The sequence below is a fragment of the Triticum dicoccoides genome, chromosome 1B, assembly GCF_002162155.2.
Source record: "Triticum dicoccoides isolate Atlit2015 ecotype Zavitan chromosome 1B, WEW_v2.0, whole genome shotgun sequence".
Taxonomy (NCBI): Eukaryota; Viridiplantae; Streptophyta; class Magnoliopsida; order Poales; family Poaceae; genus Triticum; species Triticum dicoccoides.
This window is the reverse complement of record NC_041381.1, coordinates 59,126,534-59,152,797: the sequence shown is the minus strand read 5'-3', so window position 1 is coordinate 59,152,797 and position 26,264 is coordinate 59,126,534. Positions and strand designations below refer to the sequence as shown.

Below are 26,264 nucleotides of genomic sequence, written 5' to 3'. Positions count from 1 at the left end.
ATTTTTATCTTCGTCTAAAGGAGAATTAAAGTCAAGTCTTCACTTGGCCAGATAGAATTGGCACGTTATAAGTCTAGTCATAATAAGAATATTATAGATAGTACTATCATGCATGACATTTTAGCTGAGATGGCACACAGCTAAATAAGAAAAGAGAGAGTTGAGTATCATGATATGATATTGTATCATATTAAACAATATACTAACTAATCGGATCGGAGTAGCCACAAACCAAATGAACTACTTCTCCAAGAAAGAAAATTAGGGTTCGTGCCTCTCGCCGGCGCCGGCGCAGGTCCGCCTCGTCTCCGGTGGCCCTAGGGCCATGGAGACGCGGTGGATCCTGGCAAGGGCCGGCGGGAGGGCTCCGTTTTTAGTCGTTTTTTTCAATCTTGTTAGGGTTTGTGTCCTACTCAGGAAGGCGAGACGGCGGCGGCTCCCTGAAGATGGAATACAGGTCCCCCCAACTAGCCCCCGTTCCGGCGGTGCGTATAGCATCGTTGGTGGGCGTGTGGAGGTGTGTCTCCAGCAGATCTATCTTTGGTGGATTTGCTCGGATCTCGTCGTTGTTCGTCTACGTTCGTGTGCCTTCGGTTTGGATCCTTCTGATCTACGTTATTTTTCATCGGCGACGGTTACTGTTCTGGGGTGCTAGTCCTATGGGGCCTTAGCACGACGACTTCCCGACTGTCTACTACAACAAGTTGTGCCCGGCTCCGGCGATGGAGGGGCGATGACGGCGGCACGCCTTCGGCTCGCTTCGGTGCTTGTAGTCGTCGCTACGTGGTCTACGATTCTGGTTGTAATTTTTATTTCTGGTATTCGTTGTACTGCCATGATTGAAGATGAATAGATTGAAAGTTTTTTCGCAAAAAAAACAATATACTAACTAGTATGTATTATGCATTACAATAAATGAGGTTTCTATAATACTAGATTATGATAATTTGCATTGTGGAGGTAGTATACTTCCCATAGTGACCAGCCTGACCGATCGTCGATCGATCTAGCCTGTCACATGGGCACATGCAACTAGTTGCCTGGATTCCCGTTCAATCTAAGTCAATTTAATTAGTCGACATAGTTTCTTAGTTAGTTGCACAAGTCAAGTCTTCTATGCATAATGTACCAAGGAGTACTTCGGTACGTACACACACGAAAGGATCACGCCAAAGTCGAATCGTCAGTCCTTCGGTGCAATCTAAATGGATATGTCGACTGTCTATTACTAATCGTTAAGTTATGGAGCTATTTAGATTCAAGTATTTTTATTTAAAGGTGATTTATTCTTAATCTTACTTTGTACTCCCTTCGTCCGAAAATACTTGTCATCAAGATGGATAAAAAGATATGTATCCAAAATTAAAATACGCTTAGATACATTCTCTTTTATCTATTCTAATGACAAATATTTCCGGACGGAGAGAGTACATGAACAATCACCAGAGAGTGGACTTCGCTCCACCAAACAATGGCCTACTCTACCGATCGCTTTCAGTTTTAATGGATCAAGATCCAGTCTCGTACTTCTCAACAGTCAACTGTTGTTGCAACTATTGCATACTTAATTATTTTTTATACACTTGATCATTTGCATATGTAAACTGGCTGATCTTCTCCTTGGTAGACTATGCATAGAAGCACGAGGTCTCTATGTTTATCTTGTCTAAAGGAGAATTAAAGTCAAGTCTTCTTTGGTCAGCAAAAATTGGCACGTTATAAGCGATCGATCTAGCTTGTCACGTGGGCACATGCAACTAGCTGCCTGGATTCCCGTTCAAGCTTAGTCAATTTAACTAGTCAACTATAGTTTTTTTTAATTACAGCATCCCAACACACACACACACACACACACACACCATTTACCAAGCTCACACACCGATTGTAAAAAAGCGGTTTGCAATCTCCTTGTTATTTACTCGGGTAATTTGGAGGTCATTGAAATCATAAAGAGTGGAGGACAGTCTGCGAGTACTCGCGTAATTTGGAGGTCATTGAAACCATAAAGAGGGGAGGACGGTCTGCGAGTACGGAGGCAATTTGTTTTTGATATTGCTATTATTTAGCTTGTGATTTTTCATTACTAATTTTAAATATTATAATAGGGAAGCAAATAAGGTTGCTCATGAGCTTGCTAAGTGTAAGGGCATATTTATTCCCAAGATGTTTTGGTGGTTGATGACAATGCTTTTGCGGACTAATCGTGTGCGTTAAGTTCTTTCACAGATTCATCCATTGGCACGAGACAATTACCTCCCCTCGATGTTTTATTCAAGACGGTGTAGCTCCTTCGTTTCTCTGTTGGTGGACTAGTTTCGTAGGAGTCACCGTACTATCAAGAGGGGATCCGCTTTGGTAAGGCTAGAGTGGAATCAACACGTACACATCCATATCACACCCGATGTTTCCCTTCCGCTTCAATAGAGTTGCCTTTCTCTCCGTACCTACTCCGTCCCGTCCCAGCGGTAGTACCGCCGAAACTCGTCAAGCGGTAGTACTGCTCCCCGAGCGGTAGTACCGCTCCCAGAGCGGTAGTACCGCTTGTGGTCTTCGGCCGTAGTACCGCAGTGGTTCCGGACTACTACCGCCTCGACTCGAGCCCGATGTTTTTCGTGTCGGGTTTTACGGTACTAGGAGCGGCGGTAGTGGCGGTAGTACCGCTCCAAGCGGTAGTACCGCTCTTACTCCCGTGGTAGTACCGCTCTGGGGCCAGGACCCTGCCTTCCTCGTCAGCGCGGTAGTACCGCTGGGTGGGAGCGGTAGTACCGCTCTTCAGCGGTAGTACCGCCCTGCCCAAGCGGTAGTACCGCTTTGTGCGTGGCTGTTCAGTAGGGTAACGGTTGGATTGTTTCCCCCACTATATAAAGGTGTCTTCTTCCCCAAAGTTGACCCACCTCTTTCCCCAAAGCTCCATTGTTGCTCCAAGCTCCATTTTCGCCCGATCTCTCTCCCTAGCCAATCAATCTTGTTGATTTGCTCGGGATTGGTTGAGAAGGCCCCGATCTACACTTCCACCAAGAGAAATTTGATTCCCTCTCTTATCTCTAGCGGATCTTGTTACTCTTGGGTGTTTGAGCACCCTAGACGGTTGAGGTCACCTCGAACCCATACTCCATTGTGGTGAAGCTTCGTGGTGTTGTTGGGAGCCTCCAATTGTTGTGGAGATAGCCCCAACCTTGTTTGTAAAGGTCCGGTCGCCGCCTTCAAGGGCACCAATAGTGGAATCACGGCATCTCGCATTGTGTGAGGGCGTGAGGAGAATACGGTGGCCCTAGTGGCTTCTTGGAGAGCATTGTGCCTCCACACCGCTCTAACGGAGACGTACTTCCCTTTAAAAGGAAGGAACTTCGGTAACACATCCTCGTCTCCACCGGCTCCACTCTTGGTTATTTCGTGCCTTTATTTTTGCAAGCCTACTTGTGTTGTATCCCTTGCTTGCTTATGTGCTAGTTGTTATTGCATCATATAGGTTGCTCACATAGTTGCATATCTAGACAACCTATTTTGTTGCAAAGTTTAAATTGGTAAAGAAAAGCTTAAAAATTGTTAGTTGCCTATTCACCCCCCTCTAGTCAACCATATCGATCCTTTCAATTTGTATCAGAGCCTCGTCTCTTTATTAAGGACTTCGCCATCCGAAGAGTATGGTTGACACCACAGACGGTGCGGAGGAGCACTCCGGTGTGAATCCTATCTCGTCTACGGCCGATGGGGGAACCTCGGTCTCTCGTGAGGATCTAAATGTGGCTCTAGACACATTGAGAGACTCCATGACGACCAAGGTTGAAAGCATGCTTACTAAATTTCTTGAAGGACTCAAACCGTCCACCTCGCCTATGAAAGTGGGTGATCCCACTAACAAGGTGACGGATACTACCTCCGACAAGGGGGAAGCCAACAGTGAAAAGAGTCCTTCTACTAGTGGTAGAAATGGCACCGGCATCTTTGCCCATGTGGAACCTCGAATTAATGGAGGGCCGATTCCCTCTACTCATTTAAATCATGCCGGTCCTCCTCCTAAGTATGAGAAACATGAAGATTTTGATTCTTGGGTTTATCGCTTCAAGCGTCATTTAAAACATGTGAATACTAACCTTTGCAGAATCATTGAAGAAGGTTTCTATCCTCATGACCCAAGCAACTTCACCCCTTGAGAAGCCGTGGATAATCAATTCAATGAGAGTGCTCCCTTCATCATCCAAGATGCAATCCTTCCCGAAGATCTCCCTCATCTTCGACCTCATGCCATGGCTAAATACGCATGGAAATGTGTTGTGTCTCTCTATCAAGGAAGTGCTAGCATTCAACGCTCCAACTATGAAGTGGTGCAAGATGAAGCCGATGAGTTTGCAATGAAAGAAGATGAAGAACCTCGTGAGCTCTTTCAAAGAGTGACCAAACTCGCGGTCTCACTCCGAGATCATGGAAGCAAGGACACGGATGAAAATTGGATCAAGCGTAAATTCCTGAAGGCCATGATGCCCTACAACAAGGCCATGTCCATCGTCATTCGTCAAAGACCGGACTTCCACTCCATGACCTCAAGTGAAGTGTTAGATGAGTTCGTTGCAATGAGCATCTTGGACAAGACCACCGATAATGCGGTGCTCCGTTCTCAAAGGGCAAAGAAGCCCAACCTTGCTTTGAAGGCCAAGGTTATTATGGAAGAAGAGGAAGAAGTGGAATATGAGGAGAGCAACCCCGAAGACACCAAGTATGATTATCATGAGCACATGGCCCTTGCTTCAAGACAATTTTGGAGCAAGAAGAATACTGGACCCAACTTCAACAAGAACAACTCAAGTGGCGTCAAGGGCAAGCAACGAGTTAGAACTTGCTTCAACTGTGGCAATGTGAGCCATTTCGTTGCGGATTGTCCTTACGAGAAGCGGGAAGACAATGGTAGCAAGTTCATCCGAAAAGACAAAGCCAAGTCCTTCCCCAACAAGAACAACTTCGCCAAGAAGACTCCCACTCGTGGGTTGGTGGTTCAAGAAGAATACCAAGAGGATGACGATGATGATGAAAATGGAGAAGCAATGGCCATGGCATCCGTTGTCATTGCTACTACTCCCCGGGTGTCTCTCTTTGATTCACCCAACGAGAACATCACCGCCAAGTGCCTCATGGCTAAAACTTCAAACAAGGTAACCCCCAACATCACAACCACCATCATTACTTATCCCTCCTTGGAGGATTGCATTGATGAACATGATGGGTCTAATGATGAAGTGAATGAATTGGAGTCTTTTATGAGTAAGCTCAAGGGCAAGTCCAAGAAGCATTTTGTTGCTCTCTTGGAACAACTTGGTGAGGCCAATGATATGATCGAGGCTCACGAAGAAACCATCTCTAAGATGGAAGGTCATAGTCGTGACTATGCCGATGAGATATCGGATCTCTCTAATGCTCTTGAGGAAGAGCGTGTGCATCGTTTGACTTTTGAGGAGTCACACAACAATGACCATGCTAAGTTAAAGAAAGATCTTGATCATGCTCTTGTTGTGTCTCGTGTGCTAACTTCCGAGAAGGCTAAACTTGGGATTGATAATGCTAGACTCAAAGAGGAGTTTGAGATACTTGACAAGTCCCACAAGGTCTTGAAGGGTGCTCAGGCTAACCTCAAGGAGTCTCATGCTCAACTCCAAGTTAAGCTAACCAAGGAAAAGGCCATCTTCCCACACATGATATTAATTGATAATGCATGTGCTACTAACCCGTGTTGTGAGCATGTGCATCTTGTGGAGGAGAATGCCAAATTGAAGGATCAACTTGAGAAAGGCCTTGTGACATGCATTCATGGTGAGAAGAAACTCAACGACCTTTTGAGCAATCAAAAGGAAGTTGTGGCCAAGGAAGGAATTGGGTTTGCACCCAAGTCCAAGAGCAAGAAGAAGAAGAAAGACAAGACCAAACGTCCTCCTCCTCTCAAGTAAACTTTTGTGAAAGAGGGAGAGGATGCTCCTAAGGAGAAGAAAGAAAGAGTGAAGGGAGTTGACGTCCAAAAGGGCAAAAGCATTTCCTCCAACAAAGTCGGCGACTTTAACCCGTCATATGTGTTGTGCTGTGCTAGTGATGGACATGTTTATGCTAAATTCATTGGTTCTCCTTATGAGTACATTGCATGGTCTATTTGGGTTCCGAAGACCCTTGTTACTAACATCAAAGGACCCATTACGAAATGTGTACCTAAAACCAAGCATTGATCTCTTGTAGGTGTTTGCTTCCGGTGGGGGATCATGGTTGCTCGATAGTGGAGCAACAAATCATATGACCGGAAGCAAGGACTTGGTGGTGGACGTGCAAAAGATTCCATCTATGCCCACTGACAGTGTCCTGGACTAGGGGGTACTCACCACGTCATCTCCCGATCTGTTAGATTGGGCCGAGGACCCCCGTGGCCGTACTCATGGGCCAGTTCGGACAGCTGCCGCATACAAGGAAGATTCCATAAGACTTGGCGATCAAGACAAGGACTCCTCCCCCACCGGTGTATTCGCTTAGGACTCTTGTTATCCTAGGCCTCTGGTGCATTATATAAACCGAGGCCAGACTAGTCAATAGACATATACAGCAATCATACCATAGGCTACCTTCTAGGGTTTGGCCTCTCTGATCTCGTGGTAGATCAACTCTTGTACTACTCGTATCATCAATATTAATCAAGCAGGAGTAGGGTTTTACCTCCACCGAGAGGGCCCGAAACTGGGTAAAAACATCGTGTCCCTTGTCTCCTGTTACCATCCGCCTAGACGCACAGTTCGGGACCCCCTACCCGAGATCCGCCGGTTTTGACACCGATATTGGTGCTTTCATTGAGAGTTCCGCTGTGTGTTCGGCAAAAAGGTCGATGACTCGCCTGCAGATCAACTGCGACTTTGGCGTCTTTGTCACCAGCTCGACTGGCCACCTTGGTTCGACCAAGGACTGCGCCCTACCTCCGATCGTTATGTTCGGATGAGGGCCTTCATCAACATCAACTCCGATCTCTATCAAGATCATGGAGGAATCATCCAGGGAGCCCGGGGGCTCAACGTCAACATTGCCCTCAGGCGACCGTGCTGTTTTTCTGGACAGCGGACTTGTGTCTGCCGCCACCACCTCCTCAAGTGTCGTTTTAACGAACGCTTCAGTGGAATTGTGCGGAATTGAGCCTATAACAACACTGGAAAATTTCGTCGAATTCTGATGGAGGAATCTCCGACAATCTACGATATACCAGAGCCGTGTCAAATCTGGACGAGAATCTGGACGAGTTTAGGCGTGGTGTCCAGCTTCTAGCTCGGACCTTGTTTGGAAGATCCAACCGTTGATCGGCTGCGGAATTCCTATATCTACCACCTCCCAAAATTTCAGCTTGATCCGACCGTCCAAACTCCAGGAACCTTCCGATTAGTGCATCACTTTTCGGATCTGTTTTCTGCGCGAAAAACGAATCCGACCCGAGTTCATCTTTTTTATGAACGGGAATTCGGACATCATTTTTGAAGGAAGTTTTGTATGGGGTATCGTGTTTTGGTTCCCGAACACATCCCGCTAATCTTAAAATCTTTTGAACATGATCTTCAACATCATGCTGGTGTCAAACCAGTCCGGCAATATTACTCCACGGCTGCCGACCTGCGCTAGACACGTCGTCACTTTATTGAGCCGCGCTCAACCTCTTCGGATCATCATCTCGGCAAGCCGAACAAGAGTCCGGCATCGTGAAGGATAAATCATCACCAACACGGAGCGGGCACACCTGCATCGCCGCATGGTCACTTCATCAAGCCGGCATCGACCACGTCACGACCTGCATCGGCAGGGCCGCACTGTTGCTTTTTCAAGCTGGTGTCCATCACGCCGACCTACTTCGACTCATCGGCTGACACCGAGGCTTCATCACGTTAGCTGGACCGGGGGCTTCATCATCTCTTCATCAACCTACTCCGGAGACTTCGGCGTCGCTGGCCGACCAGCTCCGTCACGTTAGCTGGACCGAGGGCTTTGCCTCGGCGAGCCAACCTTTGCCAGCATCGCCATGCCGTTGCTTTATCGCCCATCAGGTGATAGGTGTGCGGATTGAGTCCCAATTTTGGGAATCACCTTTCTTCGGATTGCTACAACAAATAAGCCAGGTGCTATTAATCCTAGCATTTTTTGCTTGTTTGGGTTCATTTTTCCAAACGAATTATTACTCTGGTTTGTCCATCATATGTATGCAGGTCTATCAAATGGTGGCCGCATTAACGACGGTCGCATGGTGGTTCGGTCAGTTTCCGTACATAGTCCGGTGAACGCCGCATCCGGAACTCGAACCAACCTATGAATTTAGGCCTTACCATGCCTTTACCGCATCACGCCGCCGCCCTACATCGACATTGACTTCGGCGCCAGGCCATATTTCTTTTATTACTCACTTTGCATAAATTATCTGTTATGCAACGATTTTTTTTTTTATTATTACTATTATCTCCGTTTGCACTATTTTTTGTGCACAGGAAAATGATCCAGCCGGACTATATCCTTTGGCGTCACCTCGGCTGGACGGGGGGCTTCGTCAACACTTCATTACCCCATGCCGGGGACTTCGGCATCACCCTGCCATCCTGCATTGACCGTGCTATGTCACCACTTAGGAGTGCCGAGCTCTTTGCTCCGCCACCTCGGGACCGGCTTGGGGGATGGAACCTTGTCCCGCATCAAGTTCGGACCGCATCATCAATACCGAACACATTAACCAGCTAAGTTGTCTTCATGCTCAAAGTTTTAAATCTTTAACTTGTGTTCGGCTCGACCAAGCATTATACTTTTTTGGAAAAAAGTTGCTTGTAAAAATTTCCTTGTCCAAACTTTGTATGTGACGCGCAAATTCAAATACCCCATTTACTTGGGGGCTTCCTTCATGAAGCTTTTTCCTCTTGCATATGATTATACTTGTACGGCTTCGTTCCTTGTTCGTGTATTACGCCACAATATGCACCATATTGACTTAAGCGATTTGCAAGCTGGGTTGCCTGGCTCCTGTGCTTACCCCTACGTTCCCAATTGTTTGGCTAGGGAGTAAAGGGAGCACCTCTGGGATTGTCACGATCGGGTCACCCGAGCCGGATCTCAAACTGGGTGAAGCCGAAAGCTAGCGCTCTTATTATTTTCAATCATGGTCGGCACACAACGAAACTCATGAGTACAAAAAATCTATTGCACAAGTCTCATAATAATAATGAGCGCCGAAGAAAGGTATCAGTGGGGGTACTATTTTCTTCAAAGATGCTTCTTACACTTTGTTAGTAATATAGCATAAGTTCCCTGAGCACGCTTTGTCTGTTACAGCCTTATGGCATGATTGTCTGGTTATCGGAAACACCGTCGATATTCTCGACAGATGGAGTACATAACACTTTTTGGTCCTTGACCGAAGAGGGAGAAGCTGACGGTCGGTTAAGATGCGCTTAAAGTTCGGTTGAACATAGATATCATATAAGTACTTCGGTACATACAATCATTCTTTTACCCAAGTCACTTGGGGGCTCTTATGTTTATTTGAAGCCGTTTTATAATAAGTGTTTTTCTTCTTAGTCGTTGCAAAGTTTTTATTATTTATCACTCCTTTTTTCGACACAAGTGTGCGGTCACTAGCCGGGGAGCGTAATTTCTCTCTCAAAGCCGCTAGAGTTTAGTTTGCTAAACTGGACTCGTAAGAAGTACTCCGCCTTCGGGATAGGAGGTTGAAGCCGTAGGCTGACCCGCTTGAAGTTTTGAGATAGGATGTGTCATGTTAAAGAACGGCAGAAGCACCATTTTTTTTTCTAAAGTCCAATTTTCGGATTGGCACCGAACACTTGATCTAGTTCGGACATTAACCTTTTGAATAAGTTTTTTGGATTTTCGAGCCCATGGCACTTTTAAACTATTTGTGTGTTTTCAGCACAAGTCTCGCAGTGCAACGCCGGACACTTTTAGAGATTCGGCAAAAACATTCTCGGATATTGCTCTATATGCATCGGTTTCGAATTGTGTCTTCGGTCAATAGTTGGGTTGCCCGGCTCCTACGCTTGCCCCCACATTCCGCTTTGTTCGGCTAGGTATGCAAAGGGAGAACCACTGCGATGGTGCTTCCAGCTCACATGGTTAAGCACCTCGGTGGAGAAAGCTAAAAACTGACTGTCACAATAAGCGTAAACTGGTCAGCAATCTGATGACTATGTTAAATGACGGGCCATTCATAACATTGGCCGAAGTGTTTACGGCTTGACCTCAACTATCGCCGAACACTACCGGGGGCTATTAACTGGCCTCCCAAACTAAATCCTCGATATTTTGCTCTTACATTGGAGCTGAGGTTTCATGATCATGCTTAGCATGACAACCCAAAGAAAGGAACCGATAGCGGGACTATTTTCTTTAGAAGACATTTCTTCTGTTAAACAGTAATGTAACATATCTCTCTGCGTACCTTTGTTTATAACACCGTATGGCCAGATTGCCTTGTTTGTCGTAAATCTTTGCCCTCATAAAGGCTTTATAAAGTAGGACAAACACTCCTCGGCTACTGGCCGAGGAGGTTGAAGCCGATGGTTGGTCAACAAAGTTTTGTACAATGTGGATCCGAGCATTAATGACATAAAGTACTTGCATACATAGATTCATTACACATAATTTGTGATTTTACTATGGATATCGATCCTTAATTCGGCCACCCGTGCCCGCATTCAGGCTCGGGGGCTACTGGGCTTCGAGCTTATTATTTACAAATATTAAAGGGGCACATCGATCCCCTGATCTGGTGTTGCCACCCGACCAGTGTCTCGGGGGCTACTGCATTGCCTGTTCTATGCAGAAAATTTTAAGTGCAATACAGTTTCTGAGGAGATTTTGATCCTCAGGTTGGTCGGCCGCACCCAACCTGAGTCTCGAGGACTGAGCACGCCGCTTTTTGTGTCCCGAAGAATTTTGCCGAGCTAGGACTTGATCCTCAGACCGATTTTGCAAATCAACCTGAGTCTCAGCAGCTACGGGGATCAGCGGTCTTATGTCATCCTTCATGGGCATCTCGGGTTTTAGACCGATACCCACCTTTAGGGCTACTGGCTATGTATCTCGGCAAAGAATTAAATTGCACCTCAAAAATATTGACAAAAATCGGCCCACATTCGGGATGGTGCACCACCTCGGAAGCAGTCCGGCATAAAGCTCGGGCACTAGTGGTTGGCTCCATAGAGGGCATTGCCGGCATTAAGCTCGGCTAAACTCCTTCAAACTTCTTTGAACCAAGGTGATTTACGACACCTCGGATACAGTCCGGCGTTGGAGCTCGGATACATAGTCCGGCGTTAGAGCTGGGAAGCAGTCCGACATTGGTGCTCGGCTGCAAAAGATACTTAAAATGCAGTCCGGCGTTGGAGCTCGGACGCAAGAGGACGTTGCCGCCTGGGAACAACTTCAAACCCGAGGTGTGGCATAAAAATAAAAAGGCATTGATAAAAGCCGGAAACTTAAAGGGGCTCCTCGGATACCCGACGTGTAAACTCGTCGAATGCATTTCGGCGATCCTCAAGATCGAAGATGAGAAGATTTGTTGAACCAGTTTTCAAGACCGACGACTAAAGATGAAGAACGGTTTGGAAGAATCGAGGAGCGTCCCTAACTTGAAGACCGGTTCAGGGGGCTACTGACGGTGTCCTGGACTAGGGGGTACTCACCACGTCATCTCCCGATCTGTTAGATTGGGCCGAGGACCCCCGTGGCCGTACTCATGGGCCAGTTCGGACAGCTGCCGCATACAAGGAAGGTCCCACAAGACTTGGCGATCAAGACAAGGACTCCTCCCCACCTGCGTATTCGACTAGGACTCTTGTTATCCCAGGCCTCTGGTGCATTATATAAACCGAGGCCAGGCTAGTCGATAGACATATACAACAATCATACCATAGGCTAGCTTCTAGGGTTTGGCCTCTCTGATCTTGTGGTAATCAACTCTTGTACTACCCATATCATCAATATTCATCAAGCAGGAGTAGGGTTTTACCTCCACCGAGAGGGCCCGAACCTGGGTAAAAACATCGTGTCCCTTGTCTCCTATTACCATCCGCCTAGACGCACAGTTCGGGACCCCTACCCGAGATCCGCCGGTTTTGACACCGACACCCAGCAATGTTGAGTGGGGTGATGCCTCACATTCTAATTTTTTAACACTGCAATTTTTTTTTCAAAACTGAAGTAATTCTTTGTGAAACACATGTATTTTAGATTACTTTTTAAAAAATATAACAAAATATAATAAAAAAGACGAAACAAACAAACAAACAAACGAATTAAGAGGCAGTGTATAAAAACGAATGAAAGCAACAGCTTAACTGGGTGAGCCCATGACCACGCCGAGGCTTTGGCTCGGATATTGAAATTCTGTTGAGGCTTCTGCGAATCTACTAACGAGAACTGCCGTTGGGCTCGGATAAGAAGCCGAACTCCTGAAAAATCTGTTACCAGGCATATTGCCGTTACTCTGCCTCTAATCTCGCCCTTCTCTTCGCTTTGTATTGCCTACACGGCTACGCCCACCCCCACCACCACCCCCATTCTTCTCTTTCTGTAACCAAGCGCCGTATCACATCAAGCAATTGATTGTTTTTTTTAGGAAAATTGGTCAGGCAATTGATTGTTTATTTTCCTTTGATTCCAGATCTTCAGCGCGATGATTATTTGACCCGATCGATCTCTCCTTTTCTCAGGCGTAGGAAGCACCGCTGCTTCAGGTGAGTGGAGATTGGATCCTTGTTTCTTCTGCTGATGAGTTCGATCGCATGCTCACCCAAGCATTCATATGCGTCGCTTTTTTTTCTGCGCACATTGATTTGATTTCTGTTTTCGCCTCTATTTTGCACAGGAGTGCTCAGTCAAGATCTTGTATGTTATACCGATCTTTACCTAGTACGTATGTCTTCTCTCTTCGCCCAGGTATAACTTCTTGACTGCTCCTACATGGCTATGACATGCAATTTTCCATTCAGATCATATGAGGATGGTATCTTTTTGAACGTATATGTGATCAAGCATCATGTTCCAGCTATAGGCGTTTGGTTTCATGCTTGGCGTGCCGGCAAGTTTTATAAGAACTTGGTCCGTCCTACAACCATGAAAACTGTTATATCTATATGGCAGAAATTTGTCACGAGTGTTGTTCTGGCAAGTTGTTCTATGGGCTTGGTCCGTCGGACAACCATGAACACTGATATATGCTATATTTTCATCTTGGAATTTTTTATTATGTGGCAAAAATTCTCTCATGATTGTCGTTCCGGCAAGTTCTTATAGTGGATTGGTCCATCGTACAATAGTGTGAGACAGGTAAAAATGACATGGATGTATTATGTCAAAATTCTGATTTCTTTCCGGTTGACGTTCGGGCAAGTCCTTATATGGATTTGGTCCGTCGTACAACTGCAGAGACGATTACGGGTGACACATATATATATTATACAAAATATGTGATTCCTTCATGGTTGGCGTTTTGACAAGTCACCATGTGGGTTTGGTCCGATGCACACTTGTTGAGCGTAATATAGCTTATGCCTTGATCTGTTGTTGTCGTTTTACTCAAGTGTTTCCCTTCTTTTCTTGATTTTATAGGGAAAGTATTGAATGGTCCGCCGAGAATAGTTGCTCATGAAGCTAGGTAACAAGTTGATGACTTTTCCTACTTCTTCTTTTACTTTTACTAGGCATTCTTTTTGGCATGTCATTGTATTTATTATATGCCTTTTGCACATGTAGAAGATGCATGGTCAAGTGTTTGTTCCTCCAAATGAATTATCCATTTGTCAATTAGCTGAGCAGCATTTATAGCAGCCTCATACTAGTGATGATGTTAATCTAGTGATCAGACAACATGTGCTAATGCAAGCAGATTTGACACGTCATCCTCATGGCTAGAATTGGGGCCCTACTCTTAGTGATTATTCCTTTCATCTAGCGTCTTTTCCTGATCTGATTATAAAGCCTACACTATATGAATTGCGATGGTAGCAAAAGGTCTAGTTGGGACGTCCACATGGTTGAGTTTGTTCCTCGTTCCAAAGGCTATCCTAAATCATTGTTCATTTGGTTTGAAAAAAAAGGAAAGAAGAACACATACTATGTATACAGGCCCATTTATTGCTCCCTCTGTGAATATGAAGTTTTTGATTCATTACTAAGGTCACTACTAGAAATATGGGATCCAAAGGTCAAAAGTTTCCTTGTTTTTCATCTGGTGAACGAAGGTTACCCTGCTTAACATGATTCTACCGTTGGGCCTCTTTTAGTTGGAGATCAATACGAGGAATATGTTCCTAAATAGATTATCACCTTCCAATCTTATATTCCTAGATTTCTTATCTGGCTTTTTTTTTAGAATTTTATCATCTCAATTGTGAAAACGTAAGTATAACTTATGAAGATTGGTGTGACCATTTCCATAATAAACAAGAATGCACTTCGCCTTTTACCTCCTTCAAGAACAACACATGTATGTTTCACCTTTTATCGCTTGTTGTCTTTGTTGTTGCATGGTTGTTTGGGATGAGGGTGTGCTAGTTGACAACCTAATCTAAGTTAAACCGTATCAACTCCTAATGGTTCTTCAGGGAAACAGTGAGACTCATCATATTCCTTGAACACACCAATTGTGAGAATGTTCAATTCTTCACTGGTACTTTCATGCTCTTCGTGGTGTGTTGATATAACATTGTTGCGAAGTGCAAAGTAGGGGCTTCTTCCTTCATTGGGGTAGTACCCAATGTTTTGACCGCTGCTGCCCTCAACGTTGGCTCCTCGAGAAGCTCATAAGTTGGGCCATGCAACATTGTTGCAGGGAATGTAAGCCTCTCGTTTATGCTGATCTTGCAATATGGCAATGCCTGAAATGATCATTGGAGAAATTCTATATTCTACAATCATTACTGCATCTTCATAAGTTGCTCTCATACTTTAAGATGCACAACACACTGAATCATCTGATAGAGCGACGACATTTGATGCAACCATTTTCTTTACATTTGTCATGCTATGAGGATATCTTCATCAATAGTCCAATTATAAATCAATTTTTGGGTGTTCAGGCTTCTTCTGGGCTTTTTGGGCTAGGAAGTTCTATGAGAATTAACTCCTTTAAGCATGTGTGAAAAGGTCACCAATTTTTTCTACATGAAAAGAACAGTCACTGTTTTGACGCTTGCTGAGAGTCGGCCTCCTGGACTAAAAGCGAGAATTCACCATTGTCGTTTCATTGGCTTGTGCCGACTTGGGTTTCATTGGCAATTTCTCTCATTGGCTTCTTTTCTCTACAGGCTTTTGTTGAATGTCACTTTGTCTGATGAGCAACGAGTTGAATATAGTTCTCTATATCTATATCTTTTGAAGCCAACCCATGGGTCGTACTCCTTGTAGTTGTATGACTACCTTAGTGTGCAGATTATTTGTGCACATATGCACTGCTTTTGACTCGGTGATTGGTTGTGGGCAGTGCAGACTTAAATTTCTCCATCTATTTATGAATATGTTGCGTTCTCATTAAATCCTTGCTCTGCTTGGATCAACTTGGTGATGCCTATAGTCCTATAGGTACTATAAAATCTCCCGAGAAAAGTATTTTGCATCTGCTCCCATGTATTAGTGGAGCTTGGAGCTAACATACCATACCAAGTGAAAGCAGGCCCGGACAACATTTGCACACACCGCATCAGGAAAAGTTTCCCGTCGTGAGTCGTATCCTGACAAGTTGCAAGGAAGTAGGCTATGCTCTCATGAGGAAACTCACTCCCCTTAAACTTACTAAACTGCAGTTGTCAGTAGTTAGTTGGAATGTCACTCGGACAACATTTGGTGGGTATGGTTTAGCATACCCTCGTCACATAGAATAGTGATTTTGCATTAACTAGGTCTTTACTTCTTCAACAATCATTTTTTGGATCGCCTCAAGGTTAAGTGGGCTCCTCCTTGGTGGCTACTGCTACTTGCACCACCCCGACGACCCTCACTATTATGATTCTAATTATTTGCCATCTCATTATGTAACGTTGGTGCTGCTAGCTCATCCTTCTTTTGTTGGAGTGCAGTTGTAAGGTTGGCTAGTTGCTCCTCAACCGAACGAGTTTCATTCGCAGCTAGGACTTTCTCTATATGATATGCAATCGGGGTATGTTAAACCATACCCATCCGACGTTAACCTAGTGCCATTCCCAACTAATTACTAGCAACCATGGTTTAGTAAATTTAATGGGAGTGGGTCTCCTCATGAGCACATAGCCCACCTCCTCGCGGCTTGTCAGGATACCGCTCACAATGGAGCACTTCTCCTAAGGCACTTTGTGCAAACATTGTTCGGGCCTACTTTCACTTGGTATATACTAAGTTAGCTCCAAGCTCCATTAAAACATGGGAGCAGAAAAATGTGTTTTTTGAGTGGTTTTATGGTACCCACAGGACTGTATGCATCACCGAGATGTCACATAGCAATGATTTGATGAGAAGGCAGCAAATTTCATAAATAGACGGAGACACTTAAGTCTTCATTGTCCAGTCACCTGGCCGGAAGCAATGCGTATGTGCACAAATTATATGCGCTCTCAGGTGGTTGTTCAACTACTAGGAGTATGATCCATCACCTTTGAGGGGTTAGCTTCAAAAGCTACTGATATGGAGAACTATATGTAGCTCGTTGCTCGTCGAACAAAAACGGCGTTCAACAAGCCTGCAGGGAAAAGTGGTCAATGAGAGAAAATGCTGGTGAATCTCATGTCAGCACAAGCCTTGAAATGGCAGCGGTGAATTGTCACTTTTAGTCTGGGAGAGCTGCACCAAGGAACCAGAAACAAAAGGTGACACAAGTTGCTAGGAGAACAACTCTAAGCGAGCGTCAAAACTGGGACTATACTTTTCCCGGAGAATAAATCAGTGATCTTTTTAAAGGATGAAAGGAGTTAAATTAAGCCTCATAGAACTTCCTAGGCCCAAAAGACTAGAGGAAGCCTCGAAGTTCAATGAACCAAATTTCTCTAATTACCATCGCATTTTGGTCCCATACACTCATAGATTGGTTTGACGTAAAGAAAATCATCCAGAAAACGAATGATGAGGGGACTATTGATGTGTATACCCTTAAAAGCATGGCAAAAGGAAGGAAAATGGCTACAGTAAATGTCGCCACCATACAAGATGAGTCGGTGAGTTTTGCATCTTCAAATATGAGAGGAATTTATGATGATGTAGTACTGATTCCAAAATATGGATATTCTTCTATGATCATTCCAAGCTTTCATATTGCAAGATCGGCCAAAAGGAAAGGCTTACATTCGGTGCAACAAGGTTGCATGGCCCAACTTATCAGCTTCTTGGGGAGCCCAAGGTTGGGAGTAGTGGCGGTCAAAACGTCGTGTATTATCCACAATGACGAAAGAAGCCCCTCCTCTATGCTTCACACCAAAGTTATATTAGCACATCACGAAGCACGTGAAAGTACCAAGTGAAGTATTCGATGTTCTCATCATTTGTGTGTTGGAGTACAATCATGAGTCTCTATATTTCTCTAAAGAATAATCACTAGAAGTTGAATAGATTCAACTTTGATTAGGTCGCCAACTAGTAGACCCTCACCCCCCTCCCACCCACCCAACAACCACGTAACAGCAGATCTAGAGGGCAATAAAAGTTGCAACGAACATGTGTTGTTCTCGAAGGGAGGTAAAAGACAAAGTGCGTTCTCGTTTGTTATGGAAATGGTCACACCGAACTTGATAAATTACACTTACATTTTCGCGATTAGGTTGATAGAATTCTGTGTGCTCCGCCATGCAAAGCCGGCCTAGACCTCCTGACAAATGTGTACTCTCTGCCATGAAGAGATCCAGCCGGCGTTGAGGTTTCATGTAGACTCCAGCGTCGCTGCCACAAGTTAGTTTTTTTTCTAAACACAGTAGATGTAGACGCTCATACATACGCGCATATATATTTTAGGATTTTCGGCGATGCGCTTTCAGTGAGAGGAGATGTTCCCGTCGACGACGAGGCATCTATGGTGACTTCATAAATCTCAAGATGATATGCCGGCTCAGTCTCTCGAAGGTACTCATAGAAGTAAGGTCTGCGTGTGTGCATTTATAGGATGAGTGTATGCGTGTATGTATGAGCGTTTGCGTCTACCGTATTTAGAAAAAAACATTCACGCACAGCCGCCACAGTTAAGGTGGAATCCTAGATCGCCTTAGGAAAAAAAAACCTTTTCAACTATCCTGTCACAGCCCGACTCGTAATCAGGCCGGATCAAAAGCTATCTTCACAAATAAAACGGGCGTGCCCCTGGCTCAGCCCAACAACCACGGGAGGGGCGGCCGCCTCTCTTCGCGTTCGTCTCCCATACGACGGCGGCGACCAGGGCACGGGCGCCGTGGTCACCTACTCATCCCCTTTCACGCGCGCACGCCCAGCGGGAGAGCTCCCAAACCCAAGCTAGCAATGGTGGTGGCGGCGGCCGGCGACCCTGGCCGGGTCCGCAACACCTGCATCATGGCGCACGTGGACCACGGGAAGACCACGCTGGCCGACCACCTGGTGGCGTACGGCGGCGGCGGCCTCCTCAACCCGAGCATGGCCGGCAAGGCCCGCTTCATGGACCACCTGCGAGAGGAGCAGGAGCGGGCCATCACGATGAAGTCGGCCTCCGTCCTGCTCCGCCACCGCGACGGCACCCGCGTCCACCTCATCGACTCCCCCGGCCACGCCGACTTCTGCTCCGAGGTCTCCGCCGCCGCGCGGGTGGCCGACTCGGCGCTCATCGTCGTCGACGCCGTCGACGGCCTCGGTGTCCAGACGCACGCCGTGCTGCGCAAGGCCTTCGCCGAGCGCCTCCGCCCCTGCCTCATCCTCAACAAGCTCGACCGCCTCATCACCAACCTCCGCCTCGATCCCGGTGAGGCCTACGAGCGCCTCCACCGCATCGTCGCCGGGGCCAACTCCGTGTACTCCACCCTGCGCTCCGGCTCCTACTTCTCCCTCCTTGACGGGCCCGCCCCCGCCCAGCAGGCCGACGACGGCGAGGACACCTTCGCGCCTCAGAAGGGCAATGTCGTCTTCGGCTGCGCCCGCGACGGCTGGGGCTTCCGGATCCAGGATTTCGCCGCCGTGATGGCTATGGGGCGCCCCGGCCAGGCCAGCAAGCTGGTGGGATGGCTATGGGGGGCGTACTACTGGGACAAGGAGAAGAAGAAGGCTATGCCCTTGGCCAACGGCATGAAGCAGCAGCCCATGTTTGTGGAATTTGTGCTCAAGCGGCTGTGGAAGGTATACGATCATGGTCTGAAGGTGGACGGCGCAAGCTGGCTGCGCGATCATGTTGTCCAGACCTTCAATCTGAAGGTATCAGATCGGGAGTTGCAGAGCAAGGACCGCCCCAAGGCGGCGCTGGAAGCCGTGATGAGGGCGTGGCTCCCGCTCGCAGAGACAGTGATGACAATGATTGTGGAGTGCACGCCAGACCCCGTCGACGCCCAGAGATTCAGAGCGCCGGCACTTATGCCCGAGAGGGAGCTGCCGACATGGGTTTCGGCAGAGCATGCCGGCATCATCGCCGAGGCGGAGAAGGTGAGGAGATGCGTGGTGGCCTGCAGCGCCAGCTCAAGCGCCCCTGTGGTGGTCTTCGTGTCCAAGATGTTTGTGGTGAAACACAAGGATCTGCCACCTACCCTCAACCACGGCCAAGAGGCCGCCGGTGAGCCGGAGGAGTGCTTCTTGGCATTTGCGCGGGTCTTCAGCGGTGTCTTGCACGCCGGGCAGAAGGTGTTTGTGTTGTCACCCATGTATGATCCGGTGAAAGGGGACACCACAGGCAAGCATCTGAAGGAGGTGGAGGTTCAGCAGCTGTATGAGATGCTAGGAGAGGGCCTCAGGCCGGTGGCCAGCGTAGGTACCGGGAATGTGGCCGCCATCAAGGGCCTTGGCGAGCATATAATGAAGACGGCCACACTTTCATCGACGAGGAACTGCTGGCCCTTTGCGAGCATGGCGTTCCAGGTCTCTCCGATACTGAAGGTCGCAATCGAGCCCGCGAACGTGGCTGATCTGGCCGCGTTCCGGGAAGGGCTTAGCCTTCTCAACCGGGCAGACCCACTTGTTGAGTACTCCATATCAGAAAAGGGTGAGCATGTCCTTGCTGCAGCTGGGAAGGTACATTTGGAGCATTGTGTGAAGAATTTACGGGAGAGGTTCGCGAAAGTCGAACTGAATGTCTCGGAGCCCTTGGTATCCTTCAAGGAGACCATCCAAGGGGAAGGTGTTGGTTTGATAGATAGCTTGAAGGATCCACAGGGATACGTTGAGAGGATTGCTCCAGATGGCAAATTTGCTGTGAGAGTCAAAGTCATCAGGCTTCCAGATGCTCTGGTTAAGGTCCTTGAGGAAAATGAGGAATTGCTTTCTCGAACAATTAAGGGGCAAACGGCGAGAAGTGATGGAGCAATGGGTTCACAATGTCCTCGGGATGATGATGGTCGTTCTGTGGCAGTGCTTAGGCAAGATATGCTCAGGGCTATAGAGAGCGAGCTGGAAGCGCTCTCTGTACGAGCGGATGAAGTTAAGCTCGAGTGGTATAGGAAGGCACTCCTGGGATACTTGCACAAAATCTGGGCCCTAGGCCCTTCCCAGGTCGGTCCGAATCTCCTCCTCATGCCCGGTGTAAAATTAAGCAGCGGTTTGACAACAACCCAAAACGGAAGGGAAGGTATTCTGGTGCGCGGCAGGTGTCATGTCTCGGAGAAACTGGGGTTAGTGAGCGTGTCTGATGATGATGCAGAGATTAGCAATGGCATTATCGATGACGACAGTGAGCCATCCACAGATGTTCCTGATCCTGAGGCACTAAGGAACATCATCATCTCAGGATTTCAGGAGGTCACAAATGCAGGGCCCTTGTGTGATGAACCTATGTGGGGTCTGGCATTCATCGTCGAGCCCTACATATTCTCTGGCAGTGGCAGCCCATATGGTGTCAACTGCTCTTATCAGCACAAAGCGGCAGTCAGGGAAGCGTGCCGGGCGGCCGTGCTTCAGAGCAAGCCCAGGCTTGTCGAACCCGTGTACTTCTGTGAAGTGACCACTCCTATAGAGCGCCTAGGAAGCGTCTATTCTGTTCTTGGTGATTGTCGAGCGAAGGTGCAGGAAGCTGAGATGCAACTAGAAACTTTCTTGTACATGGTGCACGCGCATTTGCCGGTTGCCGAGAGCTCTGAATTCTCTGAAAAGCTTTGGAACGGAAGCTCAGGTGCCGCCACTGCTCGTCTCACTTTCAGTCACTGGGAAGCTATTCCTCAGGACCCCTTCTTTGTTCCGAAGACGAAGGAGGAGATTGAGGAATTCGGAGATGGTTCAAACATGGGACCAAACTTGGCGAAGAAGCTCATCGATTCTGTGAGGCGAATAAAGGGCCTACATGTCGACGATAAAGTCGTTAAGCATGGCACGAAACAGCGGACTCGGGCTAAGAAAGTGTAGATACGTTCTTGGGATTTATATGAAACTGTACATTCCGTTCCACAGCTTGTCCTGGTAAACTGAGATATAATCAATTTGTAGCTAGTGTCATTTTTGAAAATTTGAAATGCTGAGGAATTTTGGTCAGGTATATTTAGAATAGTTGCTGATTTGGCTCTTCTAATACCTGTGAACTCAACTTAGAATGGTTTATAATGTGGTTATGTCAGACTAGAAAGTTTTACAATATTCTGCTTTTAAAACCTTAACTTGGGGATTTTAAAGTTTTACAATATTCTGCTTTTAAAACCTTATGTGGTTATGTGGTAAGTTGGGATGTAACCAAATCTGTGGCCAGTGTGATTTTAAAGTTTTGAGTGTGCTGAGAAATTTTGGTGGGATGATTATTTTGGGGCATGTCGGCGCTGTGGTCATTTTGAGAGGGATTTCTAATAATTGCCTGATTCCTGCTTATCCATGTTTGGCCCTTCTAACTAACACCTGTGCGCTCATATCTTGGAATGATGATTTATGTGGGTTATCAGGCTAGAAAGTTTCACAATATTCTGTTTTTGTTACATTAACTTGGTAGAAAATGGTGGAAAGCTGCCCAGGACCCCTTATATGGCAAACAGACACATCCTGAACGGGTGCTCTTTGCAATGCCCTGGTGAAAGTTCTTATCAACCTGCGTGAGTCGTTAACTGAATCAGGATATAGTAATCAGTGCACCACTGCGTGGTGAAGAAGTGTAGGGATACACGCTGTTGAACATATCTGTGCATGTGTATCTATTAGGATAATCTCCTACCGGTCTCACCTCTAGTTTCCTTGTATAGATGAGGCTGAGGGCTGCCCTTGTACCCATATATACGTGCACCGTGCACCCGATCAATATATCGAGAGTTGCATTGCCTTTCACATGGTATCAGTTTTTTTTTCCGATCCAACCCTAGCTTCCGCTCCTAGCTGCCGCCGCCGCAGCTATCCACTCGCGCCGCCGCCGCACCCTCTCCCGCCGTCGCGCGCGCCTCCCTACCCCGCTCCACCTCCCTCCCGAGCCGCCTCCCTCTCCCTGCGCTGCCTCCCTCCGACACCCGCCTCCCTCCCGAGCCGCCACACCCGCGCCGCCACCCCTCCCTTCGGTTGCCGCGCCACCCATGGCCTCTCCCCACTCCGCCGCCTCCCTCCCCTCCAATCCCTTTGAGGGTTCGGCCCCTCCTCCCGTCGAGGTCGTCCGCGATCTGGACATCTTCGCCTGCGTCCCCGTCGTGCTCGACTATGCCACCTCCACATATTACGCCTGGAAAACCTACTTCTCCCTCGTCTTCCGCGAGTACCACCTCATCGATCACATTGATGGCTTCGTTGACTCCGGTCTCATGTACGCGGACGACAACTGGCTGACCATCGACGCCACCATCACTCGCTGGCTGTACCAAACCATCTCCAAGGACATCTTTCACACCATTGTTTACGAGACTGACGATGCACAGATGGTGTGGGCGAAGCTGAACGGGCTCTTCCTCGACAACGCCCTGCAGCGCCGCGTCTTTCTTCAGCAGGAATTTTTTGGGTGCCATCATCTTGACTCGTCCATTGTATTGCATGCGCCTCAAGAAACTCGCTGACGAACTCCGCGACGTCGGGGAGCGGGTCTCCGACGACCTCCTTCTCAGCACGCTCACCGTAGGCCTGAACGAGGAGTTCGGCCACGCAGCCTCCAACCTCACGTTCCTCCCGGACCCGACCTTTCCTCGGGTCGTGGCTTATCTTCGGTTGGAGGAGAGGAGGATGAAGATGGTGAAGTCCCGGGCCACGCACACGGCCCTCGCGGGGGGCACCTCCCGCGCCGCTCCCCCCACCGCACCGCAGCTGCCGCGGCCTCAGCCGCTGCCGCCGGCGTCCTAATTCCAGGCGCCCCCGGCGCCCGTCTACCAGCTGCTGCCACCTGCCCCCGATCATCAGCGCGAGGGCGTCGCAGCAAGAAGCAGTAGCAGTAGCACGACGCGGAAGGGGGGGGGAGGGGGCGCCAGCCGCCGCAGCAGCAGCTGCCCCCGGCCCCCTGGGCCACCGCGACCAACCCTTGGACGGGGGTGGTCCACACATACACGATGCGCATGCCGCGGGCCCCCGTCCCGGCTGGGATCCTCGGCCCCCGCCCCGGGCGGCTACCCCATCGCGGCTCCTCCGTACGCCGCTCCGGGTGGCTACGCCGCCCCTCCGTCCGCGGCCGCCGCACTCCCGCCGGCCCCATGGGACCTGGCCCTTCTTGCGGCGCTCTACTCCGTCCCTACACCCAACACATACACCGGAGGCGGCGACTGGTATATGGATTCCGGGGCTACCACCCACATGGCTTCCAACCCCAGTAACCTCAACTCCGCATTTCCAGTTTCCACCGCATGTCGTATTACTGTCGGGGGTGGGTCTTCCCTTCCTATTACTCATGTCGGTCATGCCTCTTTTCCGTCTAATTCTACACCTATTCAGATGTCTATGTCTTAGTTTCATCTGAGTTGGTCACTAATCTTTGTTCCGTTCGTTCTCTTACACGTGAAAATCCTATAACTGTTGAATTTGACGAAGTGGGTTTTTCTGTTAAGGACGCCCGTACCCGGATGGTGCTCCACTGATGTGACAGCCCGGATGGCCTCTACCCGGTGAACTCCACCGCCACTTCCACATCCGCTCCGGTCGCTCTCTCCGCCACGGTGGACCTTTGGCATGCTTGGCTGGGACATCCGAACCCAGCCACCCTTCGTCATATTCTTAGGACTTTTTCATTCACATGTAATAAAACCGATGATCATACTTGTCATGCTTGTCGTCTTGGCAAGCACGTCCGTCTTCCGTTTAGCACGTCCTCATCGGTGGCGTCGTATCCATTTGAGTTGATTCATAGTGATTTGTGGACATCTCCTGTTGCCAGTAATATGGTTTTTTATACTATCTTGTAATACTTGATGATTTTTCGCACTATGTGTGGACCTTCCCGTTGCGGAGAAAATCCGATGCACTCTCCGCTCTTACCACCTTTTACTCCTATGTCGCTACACAGTTTGGGCGTCCCATCCATGCCTTGCAGACTGACAACGGGAAGTTCGACAACGTCGGGGTTTGCACCCTCCTCACCACACACGGCACGATTCTTTGTCTCACTTGCCCGTACCTCGCAACAAAATGGTCGCGCCGAACGGATCCTTCGCACGCTCAATGACTGTGTGCGTACCCTTCTTTTCCACGCCAATGTCCCGCCTCGGTTTTGGCCGGATGCTGCCTCCACCGCCTCTCTTCTCATCAACGTCCGTCCAACTCGTGCTCGTGGAAACTATGCACCACATCATCTCCTCTTCGGTAGCCCACCCTCATATGATGAACTCCGTGTTTTTGGGTGTCTTTGTTATCCTAGCATCGCCTCCACCACTCCTCACAAACTTGCACCTCGCTCCGTGGCATGCATTTTTCTCGGATACCCACCAAACACCAAGGGCTATCGCTGCTATGATCCGGTTTCCCAACGAGTCTTCACTTCACGCCACGTTTACTTTGACGAGAGGTCTTTTCCTTTTCACCAAGTACCGCCGTCGGCTGACTCTTCATCATCACCCGCACCCCCTGGCGCCTCTCGAGGAAGCCGCTCCCTCGTGCTTGGGCCCCCTCCCGGCTTCAGGCCCGCTGCAGCGCGCAGGCCCCCTCCTGGCTTTGGCGTCCCGGCTGCGCCTGGGCCGTGCTTTGGGTCCGCGGCGTTGGACCCGGACCTCTCGCCGGGGGCCACGGCGCCCCCGACTCCCATTGAGTCCGCAGCCCGGTCAGCGAGCGCGTCTCCTGAGCCTGACCTGGGCTCCTCAACGGCTTCCGCCGGCCCGGCTGCTTCCTCGCCGGCGGCCACGGCGCCACCGACTCCCGTTGAGTCCGTAGGCTGGGCAGCAAGCGCTTCTCTAGCGCCCGGCCCCGGCTCCTCGACGGCCTCTTCCGGCTTCGTCGCCAGCCCCGCCGACTCCGTCGACCCCGCCGGCCGCACCGGACACCCGCATGGTCACGCATGCTCGCGCCGGTATTCACCGGCCCAACAACCATTATCCTGCGGACGAGTACCTTCTTGTTGCCTTGATGTCTGTGTCGTCACCTCTCCCGTCGTCCGCTCGAGCCGCCCTTCGCGACCCGCATTGGCTCGCGGCGATGCAGGAGGAGTTCGACGCGCTCGTGCGCAACCACACTTGGCAGCTTGTCCCGCGGCCACCCCATGCCAACGTCATCTCTGGCAAGTGGGTGTTCCGGCACAAGACTCGTCCTGACGGGTGCCTCGAGCGCTATAAGGCTCGGTGGGTGGTCCGTGGATTTTGGCAAGGCACTGGAGTCGACTTCACCGACACGTTCGCCCCGGTTGTCAAACCGGGCATGATTCACGCGGTTCTTCAGCTCGCGGTCTCTCGCGCCTGGTCGGTGCATCAGATGGATGTGTCGAATGCATTCTTGCATGGCCATCTTTCGGAGCAGGTGTTCTGTCAGCAGCCAACCGGCTTCGTCGACATGGCTCAGCCTAATCATGTGTGCCTGCTTTCCCGCTCTTTGTACGGGTTGAAGCAGGCCCCTCGTGCCTGGTACCAGCGGATCGCCGGCTTCCTGCAGCAGCTTGGGTTCCGAGCTACTCGCTCCGATGCCTCGCTGTTTGTCTTCCACCAGGCTCCGGCCACCACTTACCTGCTCCTCTACATCGACGACATCATCCTGACGGCTTCGCCCGAGCTACTTCGCCAGCATACTGCTCGCCTCAGCGCTCA

General features: G+C 48.9%; 1 protein-coding gene across 1 annotated transcript; it reads left to right on the top strand.

Annotated features, from left to right (window-relative positions):
- The first annotated feature begins 18,471 nt into the window (after positions 1-18,471).
- On the top strand, positions 18,472-21,501 carry LOC119350125 (elongation factor-like GTPase 1). Its single transcript, XM_037618110.1, has one exon. It carries the CDS (start codon positions 18,472-18,474, stop codon positions 21,499-21,501), a length of 3,030 nt encoding a protein of 1,009 aa, XP_037474007.1.
- Positions 21,502-26,264: the final 4,763 nt, after the last annotated feature.